At 49.3% G+C, this 24,912-nt stretch overlaps 1 protein-coding gene across 1 annotated transcript in view; it reads left to right on the top strand.

The window, feature by feature from the left end:
• The window catches only part of washc5 (WASH complex subunit 5), a 77,601-nt gene that overhangs the window by 13,681 nt on the left and 39,008 nt on the right, over window positions 1-24,912 (top strand). Inside the window, exons 7-15 of the mRNA XM_064946865.1 lie at window positions 1,410-1,562; window positions 4,631-4,744; window positions 7,229-7,400; window positions 9,633-9,760; window positions 10,209-10,338; window positions 11,564-11,676; window positions 16,378-16,544; window positions 23,793-23,868; window positions 24,007-24,117. Of these exons, the coding sequence (XP_064802937.1) occupies window positions 1,410-1,562; window positions 4,631-4,744; window positions 7,229-7,400; window positions 9,633-9,760; window positions 10,209-10,338; window positions 11,564-11,676; window positions 16,378-16,544; window positions 23,793-23,868; window positions 24,007-24,117 (1,164 nt within the window). The remainder of the gene's footprint in view (window positions 1-1,409; window positions 1,563-4,630; window positions 4,745-7,228; window positions 7,401-9,632; window positions 9,761-10,208; window positions 10,339-11,563; window positions 11,677-16,377; window positions 16,545-23,792; window positions 23,869-24,006; window positions 24,118-24,912) is intronic.

The following is a 24,912-nucleotide window of genomic DNA, read 5'->3' as shown; positions in this document are numbered from 1 at the left end:
GCTGTCCCCTGTCTCTAAAGCTGTCCCCTGTCTCTAAAGCTGTCCCCTGTCTAAATCTGTCCCCTGTCTCTAAAGCTGTCCCCTGTCTCTAAAGCTGTCCCCTGTCTCTAAAGCTGTCCCCTGTCTCTAAAGCTGTCCCCTGTCTCTAAAGCTGTCCCCTGTCTCTAAAGCTGTCCCCTGTCTCTAAAGCTGTCCCCTGTCTCTAAAGCTGTCCCCTGTCTCTAAAGCTGTCCCCTGTCTCTAAAGCTGTCCCCTGTCTCTAAAGCTGTCCCCTGTCTCTAAAGCTGTCCCCTGTTTCTAAAGCTGTCCCCTGTTTCTAAAGCTGTCCCCTGTTTCTAAAGCTGTCCCCTGTCTCTAAAGCTGTCCCCTGTCTCTAAAGCTGTCCCGTGTCTCTGAAGCTGTCCTGTCTCTGAAGCTGTCCCCTGTCTCTGAAGCTGTCCCCTGTCTCTGAAGCTGTCCCCTGTCTCTAAAGCTGTCCCCTGTCTCTAAAGCTGTCCCCTGTCTAAATCTGTCCCCTGTCTCTAAAGCTGTCCCCTGTCTCTAAAGCTGTCCCCTGTCTCTAAAGCTGTCCCCTGTCTCTAAAGCTGTCCCCTGTCTCTAAAGCTGTCCCCTGTCTCTAAAGCTGTCCCCTGTCTCTAAAGCTGTCCCCTGTCTCTAAAGCTGTCCCCTGTCTCTAAAGCTGTCCCCTGTCTCTAAAGCTGTCCCCTGTCTCTAAAGCTGTCCCCTGTCTCTAAAGCTGTCCCCTGTCTCTAAAGCTGTCCCCTGTCTCTAAAGCTGTCCCCTGTCTCTAAAGCTGTCCCCTGTCTCTAAAGCTGTCCCCTGTCTCTAAAGCTGTCCCCTGTCTCTAAAGCTGTCCCCTGTCTCTGAAGCTGTCCCCTGTCTCTGAAGCTGTCCCCTGTCTCTGAAGCTGTCCCGTGTCTCTGAAGCTGTCCCCTGTCTCTGAAGCTGTCCCCTGTCTCTAAAGCTGTCCCCTGTCTCTAAAGCTGTCCCCTGTCTCTAAAGCTGTCCCCTGTCTCTAAAGCTGTCCCGTCTCTAAAGCTGTCCCGTCTCTAAAGCTGTGTCGTCTCTAAAGCTGTCCCGTCTCTAAAGCTGTGTCGTCTCTAAAGCTGTCCCGTCTCTAAAGCTGTCCCGTGTCTCTGAAGCTGTCCCGTGTCTCTGAAGCTGTCCCGTGTCTCTGAAGCTGTCCCGTGTCTCTGAAGCTGTCCCGTGTCTCTGAAGCTGTCCCGTGTCTCTGAAGCTGTCCCGTCTCTCTAAAGCTGTCCCGTGTCTCTAAAGCTGTCCCGTGTCTCTAAAGCTGTCCCGTGTCTCTAAAGCTGTCCCGTGTCTCTAAAGCTGTCCCCTGTCTCTAAAGCTGTCCCCTGTCTCTAAAGCTGTCCCGTGTCTCTAAAGCTGTCCTGTCCCCCCCCCAGGTGTCTGCGTACCCTCTGCCTGAGCACCGCAGCACAGCGTTGGCTAACCAGGCTGCCATGCTGTATGTCTGCCTCTACTTCAGTCCCTCCATACTTCAGACTCAACAGGCCAAGATGAGGGAGATAGTGGACAAGTACTTCCCTGATAACTGGGTGAGAGGCTGTATCTAAACTTCCCTGATAACTGGGTGAGAGGCTGTAACTAAACTCTACTCCCCTGATAACTGGGTGAGAGGCTGTATCTAAACTCCCCTGATAACTGGGTGAGAGACTGTATCTAAACTCCCCTGATAACTGGGTGAGAGGCTGTATCTAAACTCCCCTGATAACTGGGTGAGAGGCTGTAACTAAACTCTACTCCCCTGATAACTGGGTGAGAGGCTGTATCTAAACTCCCCTGATAACTGGGTGAGAGGCTTTATCTAAACTCCCCTGATAACTGGGTGAGAGACTGTATCTAAACTCCCCTGATAACTGGGTGAGAGACTGTATCTAAACTCTACTCCCCTGATAACTGGGTGAGAGGCTGTATCTAAACTCTACTTCCCTGATAACTGGGTGAGAGGCTGTATCTAAACTCCCCTGATAACTGGGTGAGAGGCTGTAACTAAACTCTACTCCCCTGATAACTGGGTGAGAGGCTTTATCTAAACTCCCCTGATAACTGGGTGAGAGACTGTATCTAAACTCCCCTGATAACTGGGTGAGAGACTGTATCTAAACTCTACTCCCCTGATAACTGGGTGAGAGGCTGTATCTAAACTCTACTTCCCTGATAACTGGGTGAGAGGCTGTATCTAAACTCCCCTGATAACTGGGTGAGAGGCTGTATCTAAACTCCCCTGATAACTGGGTGAGAGGCTGTATCTAAACTCCCCTGATAACTGGGTGAGAGGCTGTATCTAAACTCCCCTGATAACTGGGTGAGAGACTGTATCTAAACTCTACTCCCCTGATAACTGGGTGAGAGGCTGTATCTAAACTCTACTTCCCTGATAACTGGGTGAGAGGCTGTATCTAAACTCCCTGATAACTGGGTGAGAGGCTGTATCTAAACTCCCTGATAACTGGGTGAGAGGCTGTATCTAAACTCCCCTGATAACTGGGTGAGAGGCTGTATCTAAACTCCCCTGATAACTGGGTGAGAGACTGTATCTAAACTCTACTCCCCTGATAACTGGGTGAGAGGCTGTATCTAAACTCTACTTCCCTGATAACTGGGTGAGAGGCTGTATCTAAACTCCCCTGATAACTGGGTGAGAGGCTGTATCTAAACTCCCCTGATAACTGGGCGAGAGGCTGTATCTAAACTCCCCTGATAACTGGGCGGGAGGCTGTATCTAAACTCCCCTGATAACTGGGTGAGAGACTGTATCTAAACTCCCCTGATAACTGGGTGAGAGGCTGTATCTAAACTCTACTTCCCTGATAACTGGGTGAGAGGCTGTATCTAAACTCCCCTGATAACTGGGTGAGAGGCTGTATCTAAACTCCCCTGATAACTGGGTGAGAGGCTGTATCTAAACTCCCCTGATAACTGGGCGGGAGGCTGTATCTAAACTCTACTCCCCTGATAACTGGGCGGGAGGCTGTATCTAAACTCTACTCCCCTGATAACTGGGCGGGAGGCTGTATCTAAACTCTACTCCCCTGATAACTGGGCGAGAGGCTGTATCTAAACTCCCCTGATAACTGGGCGGGAGGCTGTATCTAAACTCCCCTGATAACTGGGCGAGAGGCTGTATCTAAACTCCCCTGATAACTGGGCGAGAGGCTGTATCTAAACTCTACTCCCCTGATAACTGGGCGGGAGGCTGTATCTAAACTCCCCTGATAACTGGGCGGGAGGCTGTATCTAAACTCCCCTGATAACTGGGCGAGAGGCTGTATCTAAACTCCCCTGATAACTGGGCGAGAGGCTGTATCTAAACTCCCCTGATAACTGGGCGGGAGGCTGTATCTAAACTCCCCTGATAACTGGGCGGGAGGCTGTATCTAAACTCTACTCCCCTGATAACTGGGCGGGAGGCTGTATCTAAACTCCCCTGATAACTGGGCGAGAGGCTGTATCTAAACTCTACTCCCCTGATAACTGGGCGGGAGGCTGTATCTAAACTCCCCTGATAACTGGGCGGGAGGCTGTATCTAAACTCCCCTGATAACTGGGCGGGAGGCTGTATCTAAACTCTACTCCCCTGATAACTGGGCGGGAGGCTGTATCTAAACTCCCCTGATAACTGGGCGAGAGGCTGTATCTAAACTCCCCTGATAACTGGGCGAGAGGCTGTATCTAAACTCTACTCCCCTGATAACTGGGCGGGAGGCTGTATCTAAACTCTACTCCCCTGATAACTGGGCGGGAGGCTGTATCTAAACTCCCCTGATAACTGGGCGGGAGGCTGTATCTAAACTCCCCTGATAACTGGGCGAGTGGCTGTATCTAAACTCCCCTGATAACTGGGCGAGAGGCTGTATCTAAACTCCCCTGATAACTGGGCGAGAGGCTGTATCTAAACTCCCCTGATAACTGGGCGAGAGGCTGTATCTAAACTCTACTTCCCTGATAACTGGGTGAGAGGCTGTATCTAAACTCTACTCCCCTGATAACTGGGTGAGAGGCTGTATCTAAACTCCCCTGATAACTGGGTGAGAGGCTGTAACTAAACTCCCCTGATAACTGGGTGAGAGGCTGTATCTAAACTCCCCTGATAACTGGGTGAGAGGCTGTATCTAAACTCCCCTGATAACTGGGTGAGAGACTGTATCTAAACTCTACTCCCCTGATAACTGGGTGAGAGGCTGTATCTAAACTCTACTCCCCTGATAACTGGGTGAGAGGCTGTATCTAAACTCCCCTGTTAACTGGGTGAGAGGCTGTATCTAAACTCTACTTCCCTGATAACTGGGTGAGAGACTGTAACTAAACTCCCCTGATAACTGGGTGAGAGGCTGTATCTAAACTCCCCTGATAACTGGGTGAGAGGCTGTATCTAAACTCCCCTGATAACTGGGTGAGAGGCTGTATCTAAACTCCCCTGATAACTGGGTGAGAGGCTGTGTCTAAACTCCTCTGATAACTGGGTGAGAGGCTGTATCTAAACTCTACTTCCCTGAATACTAGGAAAAACATTTAGAGTACTTGTTTGTTTTGATGCGGTACATTTCGCGAGGCCTCCAGCCGTCACGCTGGTTTCAAGTATTGACAATGTTTCCCTCTGCAGGTCATCAGTGTCTACATGGGAACCACTGTGAATCTGGTGGAGGCCTGGGAACCGTATAAAGCTGCCAAGATCGCCCTCAACTACACCCTGGACTCAGCCAATATCAGAGAGCAGGTACGGAGGCGAACGGGCTTACTGACAAACGTGAAACGGTTTTCACTCTTGTTTCCCATCAGGCCTTGCTACGGACGTGACTCTCCCGTCATATCCTTCACAAGTTGTTGTGGAATATGTGGAAGGTTCGATGGACTGCTTATGACATGCTTATGACTGCCATGTTATAACACCCTATAACCAACCCTACGTCAACCCTCCTCTAGGCCAGTCGTTATTCAGTCAGCATGGAGGGCCTGCTTATGACCCCCCCCCCCCTGCCATGTTATAACACCCTATAACCAACTGTACGTCAACCCTCTAGGCCAGTCGTTATTCAGTCAGCATGGAGGGCCTGCTTATGACCCCCGCCATGTTATAACTCCCTATAACCAACCCTACGTCAACCTTCCTCTAGGCCAGTCGTTATTCAGTCAGCATGGAGGGCCTGCTTATGACCCCCCTGCCATGTTATAACACCCTATAACCAACCCTACGTCAACCCTCTAGGCCAGTCGTTATTCAGTCAGCATGGGGGGCCTGCTTATGACCCCCGCCATGTTATAACACCCTATAACCAACCCTACGTCAACCCTCTAGGCCAGTCGTTATTCAGTCAGCATGGAGGGCCTGCTTATGACCCCCGCCATGTTATAACTCCCTATAACCAACCCTACGTCAACCCTCTAGGCCAGTCGTTATTCAGTCAGCATGGAGGGCCTGCTTATGACCCCCGCCATGTTATAACACCCTATAACCAACCCTACGTCAACCCTCCTCTAGGCCAGTCGTTATTCAGTCAGCATGGAGGGCCTGCTTATGACCCCCGCCATGTTATAACACCCTATAACCAACCCTACGTCAACCCTCCTCTAGTCGTTATTCAGTCAGCATGGAGGGCCTGCTTATGACCCCCGCCATGTTATAACACCCTATAACCAACTGTACGTCAACCCTCTAGGCCAGTCGTTATTCAGTCAGCATGGAGGGCCTGCTTATGACCCCGCCATGTTATAACACCCTATAACCAACTGTACGTCAACCCTCTAGGCCAGTCGTTATTCAGTCAGCATGGAGGGCCTGCTTATGACCCCCGCCATGTTATAACACCCTATAACCAACTGTACGTCAACCCTCTAGGCCAGTCGTTATTCAGTCAGCATGGAGGGCCTGCTTATGACCCCCGCCATGTTATAACACCCTATAACCAACCCTACGTCAACCCTCTAGGCCAGTCGTTATTCAGTCAGCATGGAGGGCCTGCTTATGACCCCCGCCATGTTATATAACTCCCTATAACCAACCCTACGTCAACCCTCTAGGCCAGTCGTTATTCAGTCAGCATGGAGGGCCTGCTTATGACCCCCGCCATGTTATAACACCCTATAACCAACCCTACGTCAACCTTCCTCTAGGCCAGTCGTTATTCAGTCAGCATGGAGGGCCCGCTTATGACCCCCCCCCCTGCCATGTTATAACACCCTATAACCAACCCTACGTCAACCCTCTAGGCCAGTCGTTATTCAGTCAGCATGGGGGGCCTGCTTATGACCCCCGCCATGTTATAACTCCCTATAACCAACCCTACGTCAACCCTCTAGGCCAGTCGTTATTCAGTCAGCATGGAGGGCCTGCTTATGACCCCCGCCATGTTATAACTCCCTATAACCAACCCTACGTCAACCCTCCTCTAGGCCAGTCGTTATTCAGTCAGCATGGAGGGCCTGCTTATGACCCCCGCCATGTTATAACACCCTATAACCAACCCTACGTCAACCCTCCTCTAGGCCAGTCGTTATTCAGTCAGCATGGAGGGCCTGCTTATGACCCCCGCCATGTTATAACACCCTATAACCAACCCTACGTCAACCCTCTAGGCCAGTCGTTATTCAGTCAGCATGGAGGGCCTGCTTATGACCCCCGCCATGTTATAACACCCTATAACCAACCCTACGTCAACCCTCTAGGCCAGTCGTTATTCAGTCAGCATGGAGGGCCTGCTTATGACCCCCGCCATGTTATAACACCCTATAACCAACCCTACGTCAACCCTCCTCTAGGCCAATCGTTATTCAGTTAGCATGGAGGGCCTGCTTATGACCCCCGCCATGTTATAACACCCTATAACCAACCCTACGTCAACCCTCTAGGCCAGTCGTTATTCAGTCAGCATGGAGGGCCTGCTTATGACCCCCGCCATGTTATAACACCCTATAACCAACCCTACGTCAACCCTCCTCTAGGCCAATCGTTATTCAGTCAGCATGGAGGGCCTGCTTATGACCCCCGCCATGTTATAACACCCTATAACCAACCCTACGTCAACCCTCTAGGCCAGTCGTTATTCAGTCAGCATGGAGGGCCTGCTTATGACCCCCGCCATGTTATAACACCCTATAACCAACCCTACGTCAACCCTCTAGGCCAGTCGTTATTCAGTCAGCATGGAGGGCCTGCTTATGACCCCCGCCATGTTATAACACCCTATAACCAACCCTCCTCTAGGCCAGTCGTTATTCAGTCAGCATGGAGGGCCTGAGGCCACAGATCCAGCAGCTGCTGAAGGAAGGTTTCCTGAGGGAGGAGATCGTCCTGGATAACGTCCCCAAGCTGCTCAACTGTCTACGGGACTGCAACGTTTCCATACGCTGGCTGATGCTACACACTGCAGACTCCGGTAGGGCCTTTCTGTTGACGTCTAGGTACATGCCTGAAATGGGCTTACTACTGATTTATGGAAGTATCCATAAAGACCTTATGAAGGGTTCATGAAGCATCTATAAAGACCTTATGAAGGGTTCATGAAGCATCTATAAAGGCCTTATGAAGGGTTCATGAAGCATCCATAAAGGGTTCATGAAGCATCTATAAAGGCCTTATGAAGGGTTCATGAAGCATCTATAAAGGCCTTATGAAGCATCCATAAAGGCCTTATAAAGGGTTCATGAAGCATCCATAAAGGCCTTATGAAGCATCTATAAAGGGTTAATGAAGCATCTATAAAGGCCTTATAAAGGGTTCACGAAGCATCCATAAAGGGTTCACGAAGCATCCATAAAGGGTTCACGAAGCATCCATAAAGGGTTCACGAAGGGTTCATGAAGCCTTTTTATTTAGTTTGTTTAAAGTCATATCAGAACCTCCAGTAGAATCGGGTGTGATCGTGTCGGGCTGAACCTCGGGTGTGATCGTGTCGGGCTGAACCTCGGGTGTGATCGCGTCGGGCTGAACCTCGGGTGTGATCGTGTCGGGCTGAACCTCGGGTGTGATCGTGTCGGGCTGAACCTCGGGTGTGATCGTGTCGGGCTGAACCTCGGGTGTGATCGTGTCGGGCTGAACCTCGGGTGTGATCGTGTCGGGCTGAACCTCGGGTGTGATCGTGTCGGGCTGAACCTCGGGTGTGATCGTGTCGGGCTGAACCTCGGGTGTGATCGTGTCGGGCTGAACCTCGGGTGTGATCGTGTCGGGCTGAACCTCGGGTGTGATCGTGTCGGGCTGAACCTCGGGTGTGATCGTGTCGGGCTGAACCTCGGGTGTGATCGTGTCGGGCTGAACCCCGGGTGTGATCGTGTCGGGCTGAACCCCGGGTGTGATCGTGTCGGGCTGAACCTCGGGTGTGATCGTGTCGGGCTGAACCTCGGGTGTGATCGTGTCGGGCTGAACCCCGGGTGTGATCGTGTCGGGCTGAACCTCGGGTGTGATCGTGTCGGGCTGAACCTCGGGTGTGATCGTGTCGGGCTGAACCTCGGGTGTGATCGTGTCGGGCTGAACCCCGGGTGTGATCGTGTCGGGCTGAACCTCGGGTGTGATCGTGTCGGGCTGAACCCCGGGTGTGATCGTGTCGGGCTGAACCTCGGGTGTGATCGTGTCGGGCTGAACCCCGGGTGTGATCGTGTCGGGCTGAACCTCGGGTGTGATCGTGTCGGGCTGAACCTCGGGTGGGATCGTGTCGGGCTGAACCCCGGGTGTGATCGTGTCGGGCTGAACCCCGGGTGTGATCGTGTCGGGCTGAACCCCGGGTGGGATCGTGTCGGGCTGAACCTCGGGTGGGATCGTGTCGGGCTGAACCTCGGGTGTGATCGTGTCGGGCTGAACCTCGGGTGTGATCGTGTCGGGCTGAACCTCGGGTGTGATCGCGTCGGGCTGAACCTCGGGTGTGATCGCGTCGGGCTGAACCTCGGGTGTGATCGTGTCGGGCTGAACCTCGGGTGTGATCGTGTCGGGCTGAACCTCGGGTGTGATCGTGTCGGGCTGAACCCCGGGTGTGATCGTGTCGGGCTGAACCTCGGGTGTGATCGTGTCGGGCTGAACCTCGGGTGTGATCGCGTCGGGCTGAACCTCGGGTGTGATCGTGTCGAGCTGAACCCCGGGTGTGATCGTGTCGGGCTGAACCCCGGGTGTGATCGTGTCGGGCTGAACCTCGGGTGTGATCGTGTCGGGCTGAACCCCGGGTGTGATCGCGTCGGGCTGAACCTCGGGTGTGATCGCGTCGGGCTGAACCTCGGGTGTGATCGTGTCGGGCTGAACCTCGGGTGTGATCGTGTCGGGCTGAACCTCGGGTGTGATCGTGTCGGGCTGAACCCCGGGTGTGATCGTGTCGGGCTGAACCTCGGGTGTGATCGCGTCGGGCTGAACCTCGGGTGTGATCGTGTCGGGCTGAACCTCGGGTGTGATCGTGTCGGGCTGAACCTCGGGTGTGATCGTGTCGGGCTGAACCTCGGGTGTGATCGTGTCGGGCTGAACCTCGGGTGTGATCGCGTCGGGCTGAACCTCGGGTGTGATCGTGTCGGGCTGAACCTCGGGTGGGATCGTGTCGGGCTGAACCTCGGGTGTGATCGTGTCGGGCTGCATTGTGTCACGTCAGACTCAACGCGATATTCCTAAACGGTGTTGTCTTTTCTTCTTTCAGCCTATGATCCCAACAACAAGCGTCTGCGCCAGATCAAAGACCAGGTGATCAACGACTCCAAGTACAACCCCAAGATCCTGTTCCAGGTTCTCCTCGACACCGCCCAGTTTGAGTTCACCCTCAAAGAGGTGAGACTGAACCATATCATATATGATTAGATGCCAAGTCAAGTTGTAATTACACAATAAAACAACCACGTGTTGGTCTCTGAATATAAATCTGTGTTCCACCCCCCCCCCCCCCCCCCCCCGACGTATCTGGTCTCTGAATATAAATGGTGAATTCAGCGTGTGTGTGTGTGTGTGTGTGTGTGTGTCCCTGACGTGTCGGGTCTCTGAATATAAATGGTGAATTCACCATCTGCATCTTACACAATTAATAAAACAACCACGTTTTCGTGTCTCTGAATATAAATTCACCATCTGTGTTCCCCCCCCCCCTGACGTATTGGTCTCTGAATATAAATGGTGAATTCACCATCTGCCCCCCCCCCCCTGACGTATCTGGTCTCTGAATATAAATGGTGAATTCGCCGTCTGTGTGCCCCCCCCCTGTTTATTTTCCCCCCCTTCTCAGATGTTCAAGAAGATGCTGTCAGAGAAGCAGCTGAAATGGGAGAGTTATAGAGCTGAGGGATCTGAGAGGATGACGGAGCTGGCTGAGGTCTTCTCTGGGGTCAAGCCTCTAACCAGAGTGGAGAAGAATGGTGAGATGGATGATAGCGGAACTACCTACGACATCGAAACACACATAATTACCACAGCTGGTAGTTCGACATTAAAACACACGTAATTACCACAGCTGGTTGTTCGACATTAAAACACACGTAATTACCACAGCTGGTAGTTCGACACTAAAACACACGTAATTACCACAGCTGGTAGTTCGACATTAAAACACACGTAATTACCACAGCTGGTAGTTCGACATTAAAACACACGTAATTACCACAGCTGGTAGTTCGACATTAAAACACACGTAATTACCACAGCTGGTAGTTCGACATTAAAACACACGTAATTACCACAGCTGGTAGTTCGACATTAAAACACACGTAATTACCACAGCTGGTAGTTCGACATTAAAACACACGTAATTACCACAGCTGGTAGTTCGACATTAAAACACACGTAATTACCACAGCTGGTAGTTCGACATTAAAACACACGTAATTACCACAGCTGGTAGTTCGACATTAAAACACACGTAATTACCACAGCTGGTAGTTCGACATTAAAACACACGTAATTACCACAGCTGGTAGTTCGACATTAAAACACACGTAATTACCACAGCTGGTAGTTCGACATTAAAACACACGTAATTACCACAGCTGGTTGTTCGACATTAAAACACACGTAATTACCACAGCTGGTAGTTCGACATTAAAACACACGTAATTACCACAGCTGGTAGTTCGACATTAAAACACACGTAATTACCACAGCTGGTAGTTCGACATTAAAACACACGTAATTACCACAGCTGGTAGTTCGACATTAAAACACACGTAATTACCACAGCTGGTAGTTCGACATTAAAACACACGCGTAATTACCACAGCTGGTAGTTCGACATTAAAACACACGCGTAATTACCACAGCTGGTAGTTCGACATTAAAACACACGCGTAATTACCACAGCTGGTAGTTCGACATTAAAACACACGTAATTACCACAGCTGGTAGTTCGACATTAAAGCACACGGAATTACCACAGCTGGTAGTTCGACATTAAAACACACGTAATTACCATAGCTGGTAGTTAACAATCTGGACTCCGTACTCCATATTTATTCCTGTTGATGGCTCACTGTACCATACCTATTCCTGTTGCAATAGTGAAAGCTGATCTCACAATGCCATACTTCCATTCTAAACGCGCTCGATGTTGATGTGTGTTGTTGACGTGGTTGTTGTTGTGTTGGACAGAGAACCTGCAGGCATGGTTCAGGGAGATCTCGAAGCAGATCGAGTCTCTGAACTACGAGGACTCCACCGCGGCGGGCAGGAAGACCGTTCAGCTGATACAGGCCCTCGTAGAGGTGAGGCTGGGGAATGCACCGCAAACAACGCCGACGAGAACGTGAACAAGAGTTATTTATCTCTGGGTTACACTCTGTGACCGTTACATGGTGACACTCTGTGACCGTTACATGGTGACACTCTGTGACCGTTACATGGTAACACTCTTAGTGACCGTTACATGGTGACACTCTGTGACCGTTACATGGTGACACTCTGTGACCGTTACATGGTGACACTCTGTGACCGTTACATGGTTACTCTCAGTGACCGTTACATGGTTACTCTCAGTGACCGTTACATGGTGACACTCTGTGACCGTTACATGGTGACACTCTGTGACCGTTACATGGTTACTCTCAGTGACCGTTACATGGTTACTCTCAGTGACCGTTACATGGTGACACTCTGTGACCGTTACATGGTTACTCTCTGTGACCGTTACATGGTGACACTCTTAGTGACCGTTACATGGCTACACTCTCAGTGACCGTTACATGGTTACTCTCAGTGACCGTTACATGGTAACACTCTTAGTGACCGTTACATGGTAACACTCTTAGTGACCGTTACATGGTTACTCTCAGTGACCGTTACATGGTAACACTCTTAGTGACCGTTACATGGTAACACTCTTAGTGACCGTTACATGGTAACACTCTCAGTGACCGTTACATGGTTACTCTCAGTGACCGTTACATGGTAACACTCTTAGTGACCGTTACATGGTAACACTCTCGGTGACCGTTACATGGTTACACTCTTGGTGACCGTTACATGGTTACACTCTTGGTGACCGTTACATGGTTACACTCTTGGTGACCGTTACATGGTTACACTCTTGGTGACCGTTACATGGTTACACTCTTGGTGACCGTTACATGGTGACACTCTTGGTGACCGTTACATGGTGACACTCTCGGTGACCGTTACATGGTTACACTCTCGGTGACCGTTACATGGTTACACTCTCGGTGACCGTTACATGGTGACACTCTTAGTGACCGTTACATGGTGACACTCTTAGTGACCGTTACATGGTGACACTCTTAGTGACCGTTACATGGTGACACTCTTGGTGACCGTTACATGATCATTATATTACACAGTGATTACATGGTTACACTCTTAGTGACCATTACATGGTTACACTCTTAGTGACCATTACATGGTAACACTCTTAGTGACCGTTACATGGTGACACTCTTAGTGACCGTTACATGGTGACACTCTCAGTGACCGTTACATGGTTACACTCTCTGTGACCGTTACATGGTGACACTCTTAGTGACCGTTACATGGTGACACTCTCAGTGACCGTTACATGGTGACACTCTTAGTGACCGTTACATGGTGACACTCTTAGTGACCGTTACATGGTGACACTCTTAGTGACCGTTACATGGTGACACTCTTAGTGACCGTTACATGGCTACACTCTCAGTGACCGTTACATGGTTACTCTCAGTGACCGTTACATGGTAACACTCTTAGTGACCGTTACATGGTAACACTCTTAGTGACCGTTACATGGTTACTCTCAGTGACCGTTACATGGTAACACTCTTAGTGACCGTTACATGGTAACACTCTTAGTGACCGTTACATGGTAACACTCTCAGTGACCGTTACATGGTTACTCTCAGTGACCGTTACATGGTAACACTCTTAGTGACCGTTACATGGTAACACTCTCGGTGACCGTTACATGGTTACACTCTTGGTGACCGTTACATGGTTACACTCTTGGTGACCGTTACATGGTTACACTCTTGGTGACCGTTACATGGTTACACTCTTGGTGACCGTTACATGGTTACACTCTTGGTGACCGTTACATGGTTACACTCTTGGTGACCGTTACATGGTGACACTCTTGGTGACCGTTACATGGTGACACTCTCGGTGACCGTTACATGGTTACACTCTCGGTGACCGTTACATGGTTACACTCTCAGTGACCGTTACATGGTGACACTCTTAGTGACCGTTACATGGTGACACTCTTAGTGACCGTTACATGGTGACACTCTTAGTGACCGTTACATGGTGACACTCTTGGTGACCGTTACATGATCATTATATTACACAGTGATTACATGGTTACACTCTTAGTGACCATTACATGGTTACACTCTTAGTGACCATTACATGGTAACACTCTTAGTGACCGTTACATGGTGACACTCTTAGTGACCGTTACATGGTGACACTCTCAGTGACCGTTACATGGTTACACTCTCTGTGACCGTTACATGGTGACACTCTTAGTGACCGTTACATGGTGACACTCTCAGTGACCGTTACATGGTGACACTCTTAGTGACCGTTACATGGTGACACTCTTAGTGACCGTTACATGGTGACACTCTTAGTGACCGTTACATGGTGACACTCTTAGTGACCGTTACATGGTGACACTCTTAGTGACTGTTACATGGTGACACTCTTAGTGACCGTTACATGGTTACACTCTAGGTGACCGTTACATGATCATTATATTACACAGTGATTACATGGTTACACTCTTAGTGACCATTACATGGTTACACTCTTAGTGACCATTACATGGTAACACTCTTAGTGACCGTTACATGGTGACACTCTTAGTGACCGTTACATGGTGACACTCTCAGTGACCGTTACATGGTTACACTCTCTGTGACCGTTACATGGTGACACTCTTAGTGACCGTTACATGGTGACACTCTTAGTGACCGTTACATGGTGACACTCTTAGTGACCGTTACATGGTGACACTCTTAGTGACCGTTACATGGTGACACTCTTAGTGACCGTTACATGGTGACACTCTTGGTGACCGTTACATGATCATTATATTACACAGTGATTACATGGTAACACTCTTAGTGACCATTACATGGTAACACTCTTAGTGACCGTTACATGGTGACACTCTTAGTGACCGTTACATGGTGACACTCTCAGTGACCGTTACATGGTTACACTCTCTGTGACCGTTACATGGTGACACTCTTAGTGACCGTTACATGGTGACACTCTCAGTGACCGTTACATGGTGACACTCTTAGTGACCGTTACATGGTGACACTCTTAGTGACCGTTACATGGTGACACTCTTAGTGACCGTTACATGGTGACACTCTTAGTGACCGTTACATGGTGACACTCTTAGTGACCGTTACATGGTGACACTCTTAGTGACCGTTACATGGTGACACTCTTAGTGACCGTTACATGGTGACACTCTTAGTGACCGTTACATGGTGACACTCTTAGTGACCGTTACATGGTGACACTCTTAGTGACCGTTACATGGTGACACTCTTAGTGACCGTTACATGGTGACACTCTTAGTGACCGTTACATGGTGACACTCTTAGTGACCGTTACATGGTGACACTCTTAGTGACCGTTACATGGTGACACTCTTAGTGACCGTTACATGGTGACACTCTTAGTGACTGTTACATGGTGACACTCTTAGTGACCGTTACATGGTTACACTCTTAGTGACCGTTACATGGTAACACTCTTAGTGACCGTTACATGGTAACACTCTTAGTGACCGTTACATGGTAACACTCTTAGTGACCGTTACATGGTGACACTCTTAGTGACCGTTACATGGTGACACTCTTAGTGACCGTTACATGGTGACACTCTTAGTGACTGTTACATGGTGACACTCTTAGTGACTGTTACATGGTGACACTCTTAGTGACCGTTACATGGTGACACTCTGTGACCGTTACATGGTGACACTCTTAGTGACAGTTACATGGCGACACTCTTAGTGACCGTTACATGGCGACACTCTTGGTGACCGTTACATGGTGACACTCTTGGTGACCGTTACACGATCATTATATTACACCGTGATTACATGGCTACACTCTTAGTGACCGTTACATGGCGACACTCTTAGTGACCGTTACATGGCTACACTCTTAGTGGCCGTTACATGGTAACACTCTTAGTGACCATTACACGATCATTATGTTACACTGTAACGCTCTTAGTGACCGTTACATGGTAACACTCTTAGACATTTGTATCCGTTCGATTTGATATACAATGATGCTGCTTTGTCCAAAAATATGTTGTAACTTTTCCTTACCTATATAGCCTGACTTCCTCTTCTCTCCTTAGCTATAAACCCTGACTTCCTGTCCTCTCCTTAGCTATAAACCCTGACTTCCTGTCCTCTCCTTACCTATAAACCCTGACTTCCTGTCCTCTCCTTAGCTATAAACCCTGACTTCCTGTCCTCTCCTTAGCTATAAACCCTGACTTCCTGTCCTCTCCTTACCTATAAACCCTGCCTTCCTGTCCTCTCCTTACCTACAAACCCTGACTTCCTGTCCTCTCCTTACCTACAAACCCTGACTTCCTGTCCTCTCCTTACCTATAAACCCTGACTTCCTGTCCTCTCCTGACCAATAAACCCTGACTTCCTGTCCTCCTCCTTACCTGACTTCCTGTCCTCTCCTGACCAATAAACCCTGACTTCCTGTCCTCCTCCTTACCTGACTTCCTGTCCTCTCCTGACCAATAAACCCTGACTTCCTGTCCTCCTCCTTACCTGACTTCCTGTCCTCTCCTGACCAATAAACCCTGACTTCCTGTCCTCCTCCTTACCTGACTTCCTGTCCTCTCCTGACCTACAAACCCTGACTTCCTGTCCTCTCCTGACCAATAAACCCTGACTTCCTGTCCTCCTCCTTACCTGTGCTCAGGTTCAAGAGTTCCACCAGTTGGAGTCCAACCTGCAGGTGTGTCAGTTCCTGGCTGACACCAGGAAGTTCCTTCACCAGATGATCAGGACTATCAACATCAAGGAGGAGGTCCTGATCACCATGCAGATAGTAGGAGACCTGTCCTACGCATGGCAGATCATAGACAGGTAGGGGTTATGTATGGGTTATGAATGGTCCTGATCACCATGCAGATAGTAGGAGACCTGTCCTACGCATGGCAGATCATAGACAGGTAGGGGTTATGTATGGGTTATGAATGGTCCTGATCACCATGCAGATAGTAGGAGACCTGTCCTACGCATGGCAGATCATAGACAGGTAGGGGTTATGTATGGGTTATGAATGGTCCTGATCACCATGCAGATAGTAGGAGACCTGTCCTACGCATGGCAGATCATAGACAGGTAGGGGTTATGTATGGGTTATGAATGGTCCTGATCACCATGCAGATAGTAGGAGACCTGTCCTACGCATGGCAGATCATAGACAGGTAGGGGTTATGTATGGGTTATGAATGGTCCTGATCACCATGCAGATAGTAGGAGACCTGTCCTACGCATGGCAGATCATAGACAGGTAGGGGTTATGTATGGGTTATGAATGGTCCTGATCACCATGCAGATAGTAGGAGACCTGTCCTACGCATGGCAGATCATAGACAGGTAGGGGTTATGTATGGGTTATGAATGGTCCTGATCACCATGCAGATAGTAGGAGACCTGTCCTACGCATGGCAGATCATAGACAGGTAGGGGTTATGTATGGGTTATGAATGGTCCTGATCACCATGCAGATAGTAGGAGACCTGTCCTACGCATGGCAGATCATAGACAGGTAGGGGTTATGTATGGGTTATGAATGGTCCTGATCACCATGCAGATAGTAGGAGACCTGTCCTACGCATGGCAGATCATAGACAGGTAGGGGTTATGTATGGGTTATGAATGGTCCTGATCACCATGCAGATAGTAGGAGACCTGTCCTACGCATGGCAGATCATAGACAGGTAGGGGTTATGTATGGGTTATGAATGGTCCTGATCACCATGCAGATAGTAGGAGACCTGTCCTACGCATGGCAGATCATAGACAGGTAGGGGTTATGTATGGGTTATGAATGGTCCTGATCACCATGCAGATAGTAGGAGACCTGTCCTACGCATGGCAGATCATAGACAGGTAGGGGTTATGTATGGTTCTGATCACCATGCAGATAGTAGGAGACCTGTCCTACGCATGGCAGATCATAGACAGGTAGGGGTTATGTATGGGTTATGAATGGTCCTGATCACCATGCAGATAGTAGGAGACCTGTCCTACGCATGGCAGATCATAGACAGGTAGGGGTTATGTATGGGTTATGAATGGTCCGGATCACCATGCAGATAGTAGGAGACCTGTCCTACGCATGGCAGATCATAGACAGGTAGGGGTTATGTATGGGTTATGAATGGTCCTGATCACCATGCAGATAGTAGGAGACCTGTCCTACGCATGGCAGATCATAGACAGGTAGGGGTTATGTATGGGTTATGTATGGTCCTGATCACCATGCAGATAGTAGGAGACCTGTCCTACGCATGGCAGATCATAGACAGGTAGGGGTTATGTATGGGTTATGAATGGTCCTGATCACCATGCAGATAGTAGGAGACCTGTCCTACGCATGTTAGATCATAGACAGGTAGGGGTTATGTATGGGTTATGAATGGTCCTGATCACCATGCAGATAGTAGGAGACCTGTCCTACGCATGGCAGATCATAGACAGGTAGGGGTTATGTATGGGGTTATGAATGGTCCTGATCACCATGCAGATAGTAGGAGACCTGTCCTACGCATGGCAGATCATAGACAGGTAGGGGTTATGTATGGGTTATGAATGGTCCTGATCACCATGCAGATAGTAGGAGACCTGTCCTACGCATGGCAGATCATAGACAGGTAGGGGTTATGTATGGGTTATGAATGGTCCTGATCACCATGCAGATAGTAGGAGACCTGTCCTACGCATGGCAGATCATAGACAGGTAGGGGTTATGTATGGGTTATGAATGGTCCTGATCACCATGCAGATAGTAGGAGACCTGTCCTACGCATGGCAGATCATAGACAGGTAGGGGTTATGTATGGGTTATGAATGGTCCTGATCACCATGCAGATAGTAGGAGACCTGTCCTACGCATGGCAGATCATAGACAGGTAGGGGTTATGTATGGGTTATGAATGGTCCTGATCACCATGCAGATAGTAGGAGACCTGTCCTACGCATGGCAGATCATAGACAGGTAGGGGTTATGTATGGGTTATGAATGGTTCTGATCACCATGCAGATAGTAGGAGACCTGTCCTACGCATGGCAGATCATAGACAGGTAGGGGTTATGTATGGGTTATGAATGGTCCTGATCACCATGCAGATAGTAGGAGACCTGTCCTACGCATGGCAGATCATAGACAGGTAGGGGTTATGTATGGGTTATGAATGGTCCTGATCACCATGCAGATAGTAGGAGACCTGTCCTACGCATGGCAGATCATAGACAGGTAGGGGTTATGTATGGGTTATGAATGGTCCTGATCACCATGCAGATAGTAGGAGACCTGTCCTACGCATGGCAGATCATAGACAGGTAGGGGTTATGTATGGGTTATGAATGGTTCTGATCACCATGCAGATAGTAGGAGACCTGTCCTACGCATGGCAGATCATAGACAGGTAGGGGTTATGTATGGGTTATGAATGGTCCTGATCACCATGCAGATAGTAGGAGACCTGTCCTACGCATGGCAGATCATAGACAGGTAGGGGTTATGTATGGGTTATGAATGGTCCTGATCACCATGCAGATAGTAGGAGACCTGTCCTACGCATGGCAGATCATAGACAGGTAGGGGTTATGTATGGGTTATGAATGGTCCTGATCACCATGCAGATAGTAGGAGACCTGTCCTACGCATGGCAGATCATAGACAGGTAGGGGTTATGTATGGGTTATGAATGGTCCTGATCACCATGCAGATAGTAGGAGACCTGTCCTACGCATGGCAGATCATAGACAGGTAGGGGTTATGTATGGGTTATGAATGGTCCTGATCACCATGCAGATAGTAGGAGACCTGTCCTACGCATGGCAGATCATAGACAGGTAGGGGTTATGTATGGGTTATGAATGGTCCTGATCACCATGCAGATAGTAGGAGACCTGTCCTACGCATGGCAGATCATAGACAGGTAGGGGTTATGTATGGGGTTATGAATGGTCCTGATCACCATGCAGATAGTAGGAGACCTGTCCTACGCATGGCAGATCATAGACAGGTAGGGGTTATGTATGGGTTATGAATGGTTCTGATCACCATGCAGATAGTAGGAGACCTGTCCTACGCATGGCAGATCATAGACAGGTAGGGGTTATGTATGGGTTATGAATGGTCCTGATCACCATGCAGATAGTAGGAGACCTGTCCTACGCATGGCAGATCATAGACAGGTAGGGGTTATGTATGGGTTATGAATGGTCCTGATCACCATGCAGATAGTAGGAGACCTGTCCTACGCATGGCAGATCATAGACAGGTAGGGGTTATGTATGGGTTATGAATGGTCCTGATCACCATGCAGATAGTAGGAGACCTGTCCTACGCATGGCAGATCATAGACAGGTAGGGGTTATGTATGGGTTATGAATGGTCCTGATCACCATGCAGATAGTAGGAGACCTGTCCTACGCATGGCAGATCATAGACAGGTAGGGGTTATGTATGGGTTATGAATGGTTCTGATCACCATGCAGATAGTAGGAGACCTGTCCTACGCATGGCAGATCATAGACAGGTAGGGGTTATGTATGGGTTATGAATGGTCCTGATCACCATGCAGATAGTAGGAGACCTGTCCTACGCATGGCAGATCATAGACAGGTAGGGGTTATGTATGGGTTATGAATGGTCCTGATCACCATGCAGATAGTAGGAGACCTGTCCTACGCATGGCAGATCATAGACAGGTAGGGGTTATGTATGGGTTATGAATGGTCCTGATCACCATGCAGATAGTAGGAGACCTGTCCTACGCATGGCAGATCATAGACAGGTAGGGGTTATGTATGGGTTATGAATGGTTCTGATCACCATGCAGATAGTAGGAGACCTGTCCTACGCATGGCAGATCATAGACAGGTAGGGGTTATGTATGGGTTATGAATGGTCCTGATCACCATGCAGATAGTAGGAGACCTGTCCTACGCATGGCAGATCATAGACAGGTAGGGGTTATGTATGGGTTATGAATGGTCCTGATCACCATGCAGATAGTAGGAGACCTGTCCTACGCATGGCAGATCATAGACAGGTAGGGGTTATGTATGGGTTATGAATGGTCCTGATCACCATGCAGATAGTAGGAGACCTGTCCTACGCATGGCAGATCATAGACAGGTAGGGGTTATGTATGGGTTATGAATGGTCCTGATCACCATGCAGATAGTAGGAGACCTGTCCTACGCATGGCAGATCATAGACAGGTAGGGGTTATGTATGGGTTATGAATGGTCCTGATCACCATGCAGATAGTAGGAGACCTGTCCTACGCATGGCAGATCATAGACAGGTAGGGGTTATGTATGGGTTATGAATGGTCCTGATCACCATGCAGATAGTAGGAGACCTGTCCTACGCATGGCAGATCATAGACAGGTAGGGGTTATGTATGGGGTTATGAATGGTCCTGATCACCATGCAGATAGTAGGAGACCTGTCCTACGCATGGCAGATCATAGACAGGTAGGGGTTATGTATGGGTTATGAATGGTTCTGATCACCATGCAGATAGTAGGAGACCTGTCCTACGCATGGCAGATCATAGACAGGTAGGGGTTATGTATGGGTTATGAATGGTCCTGATCACCATGCAGATAGTAGGAGACCTGTCCTACGCATGGCAGATCATAGACAGGTAGGGGTTATGTATGGGTTATGAATGGTCCTGATCACCATGCAGATAGTAGGAGACCTGTCCTACGCATGGCAGATCATAGACAGGTAGGGGTTATGTATGGGTTATGTATGGTCCTGATCACCATGCAGATAGTAGGAGACCTGTCCTACGCATGGCAGATCATAGACAGGTAGGGGTTATGTATGGGTTATGAATGGTTCTGATCACCATGCAGATAGTAGGAGACCTGTCCTACGCATGGCAGATCATAGACAGGTAGGGGTTATGTATGGGTTATGAATGGTCCTGATCACCATGCAGATAGTAGGAGACCTGTCCTACGCATGGCAGATCATAGACAGGTAGGGGTTATGTATGGGTTATGAATGGTCCTGATCACCATGCAGATAGTAGGAGACCTGTCCTACGCATGGCAGATCATAGACAGGTAGGGGTTATGTATGGGTTATGTATGGTCCTGATCACCATGCAGATAGTAGGAGACCTGTCCTACGCATGGCAGATCATAGACAGGTAGGGGTTATGTATGGGTTATGAATGGTCCTGATCACCATGCAGATAGTAGGAGACCTGTCCTACGCATGGCAGATCATAGACAGGTAGGGGTTATGTATGGGTTATGAATGGTCCTGATCACCATGCAGATAGTAGGAGACCTGTCCTACGCATGGCAGATCATAGACAGGTAGGGGTTATGTATGGGTTATGAATGGTTCTGATCACCATGCAGATAGTAGGAGACCTGTCCTACGCATGGCAGATCATAGACAGGTAGGGGTTATGAATGGTCCTGATCACCATGCAGATAGTAGGAGACCTGTCCTACGCATGGCAGATCATAGACAGGTAGGGGTTATGTATGGGTTATGAATGGTCCTGATCACCATGCAGATAGTAGGAGACCTGTCCTACGCATGGCAGATCATAGACAGGTAGGGGTTATGTATGGGTTATGAATGGTCCTGATCACCATGCAGATAGTAGGAGACCTGTCCTACGCATGGCAGATCATAGACAGGTAGGGGTTATGTATGGGTTATGAATGGTCCTGATCACCATGCAGATAGTAGGAGACCTGTCCTACGCATGGCAGATCATAGACAGGTAGGGGTTATGTATGGGTTATGAATGGTCCTGATCACCATGCAGATAGTAGGAGACCTGTCCTACGCATGGCAGATCATAGACAGGTAGGGGTTATGTATGGGTTATGAATGGTCCTGATCACCATGCAGATAGTAGGAGACCTGTCCTACGCATGGCAGATCATAGACAGGTACACACTGACCAACTACAAATGATCAGTTTCATGAAGACATAGTCAGGTCTCTCTTGCAAATATGATCTCAGTGAGACAAACCCAGTGAGACTAACCTGGTCAGATAAGAACCCAGTGAGACTAACCTGGTCAGATAAGAACCCAGTGAGACTAACCTGGTCAAATAAGAACCCAGGGAGACTAACCTGGTCAAATAAGAACCCAGGGAGACTAACCTGGTCAAATAAGAACCCAGTGAGACTAACCTGGTCAAATAAGAACCCAGGGAGACTAACCCAGTGAGACTGACCTGGTCAAATAAGAACCCAGGGAGACTAACCTGGTCAAATAAGAACCCAGGGAGACTAACCTGGTCAAATAAGAACCCAGGGAGACTAACCTGGTCAAATAAGAACCCAGGGAGACTAACCTGGTCAAATAAGAACCCAGGGAGACTAACCTGGTCAAATAAGAACCCAGGGAGACTAACCTGGTCAAATACGAACCCAGGGAGACTAACCCGGTCAAATAAGAACCCAGGGAGACTAACCTGGTCAAATAAGAACCCAGGGAGACTAACTTGGTCAAATATGAACCCAGGGAGACTAACCTGGTCAAATAAGAACCCAGGGAGACTAACCTGGTCAAATAAGAACCCAGGGAGACTAACCCGGTCAAATAAGAACCCAGGGAGACTAACCTGGTCAAATAAGAACCCAGGGAGACTAACCTGGTCAGATAAGAACCCAGGGAGACTAACCTGGTCAAATAAGAACCCAGGGAGACTAACCCGGCCAAATAAGAACCCAGGGAGACTAACCTGGTCAAATATGAACCCAGGGAAACTAACCTGTTCAAATATGAACCCAGGGAGACTAACCTGGTCAAATATGAACCCAGGGAGACTAACCTGGTCAAATACGAACCCAGGGAGACTAACCTGGTCAAATACGAACCCAGGGAGACTAACCCATGGAGACTAATCCAGGGAGACTAACCTGGTCAAATACGAACCCAGGGAGACTAACCTGGTCAAATACGAACCCAGGGAGACTAACCTGGTCAAATAAGAACCCAGGGAGACTAACCCATGGAGACTAATCCAGGGAGACTAACCTGGTCAAATAAGAAATATATAAATTTGCCATTTTGAATGTTTTTCTCTGGTTGTTTTCCCAGCTTCACGTCCATCATGCAGGAGAGTATCAGAGTGAGCCCATCCATGGTGACCAAACTACGAGCCACCTTCCTAAAGGTCAACCATTCACTACTCAGACAAACAGTACATCTCGTAGAGTACACAGGTTCATCCTCCTAAACAAGGAAAACGGGCATTTCCTGTTTTGAAAAGATGCGGTCTGTAACACGTGTTGTTACTGATCTATGTTTCCAGTTGGCGTCTGCGTTGGACCTGCCTCTGCTGCGTATCAACCAGGCCAACAGTCCAGATCTGCTCAGTGTTTCTCAGTTCTACTCCGGGGAACTGGTGACCTACGTCAGAAAGGTATGGTCCCAGAGCACCTAGTCTCTACTCTCGACCCCCAGTCCCTAGTCTCTACTCTCTGCCCCAAGTCTCTACTCTCTACCCCCAGCCCCTAGTCTCTACTCTCTACCCCCAGCCCCTAGTCTCTACTCTCTACTCCCAGTCCCCTAGTCTCTACTCTCTACCCCCAGCCCCTAGTCTCTACTCTCTACCCCCAGCCCCTAGTCTCTACTCTCTACCCCCAGCCCCTAGTCTCTACTCTCTACCCCCAGCCCCTAGTCTCTACTCTCTACCCCCAGCCCCTAGTCTCTACTCTCTACCCCCAGCCCCTAGTCTCTACTCTCTACCCCCAGCCCCTAGTCTCTACTCTCTACTCTCAGCCCCTAGTCTCTACTCTCTACCCCCAGCCCCTAGTCTCTACTCTCTACCCCCAGTCCCCTAGTCTCTACTCTCTGCCCCAAGTCTCTACTCTCTACCCCCAGCCCCTAGTCTCTACTCTCTACCCCCAGTCCCCTAGTCTCTACTCTCAGCCCCTAGTCTCTACTCTCTACCCCCAGCCCCTAGTCTCTACTCTCCACCCCCAGCCCCTAGTCTCTACTCTCCACCCCCAGCCCCTAGTCTCTACTCTCTACCCCCAGTCCCCTAGTCTCTACTCTCTGCCCCAAGTCTCTACTCTCTACCCCCAGCCCCTAGTCTCTACTCTCTACCCCCAGTCCCCTAGTCTCTACTCTCTGCCCCTAGTCTCTACTCTCGACCCCCAGCCCCTAGTCTCTACTCTCTACCCCCAGCCCCTAGTCTCTACTCTCTACCCCCAGC

Source organism: Oncorhynchus masou, chromosome 29, assembly GCF_036934945.1.
Source record: "Oncorhynchus masou masou isolate Uvic2021 chromosome 29, UVic_Omas_1.1, whole genome shotgun sequence".
Classification (NCBI taxonomy): domain Eukaryota; kingdom Metazoa; phylum Chordata; class Actinopteri; order Salmoniformes; family Salmonidae; genus Oncorhynchus; species Oncorhynchus masou.
Note: the sequence above shows the minus strand (reverse complement) of the source record. Positions and strands in the feature narration are given on the sequence as shown.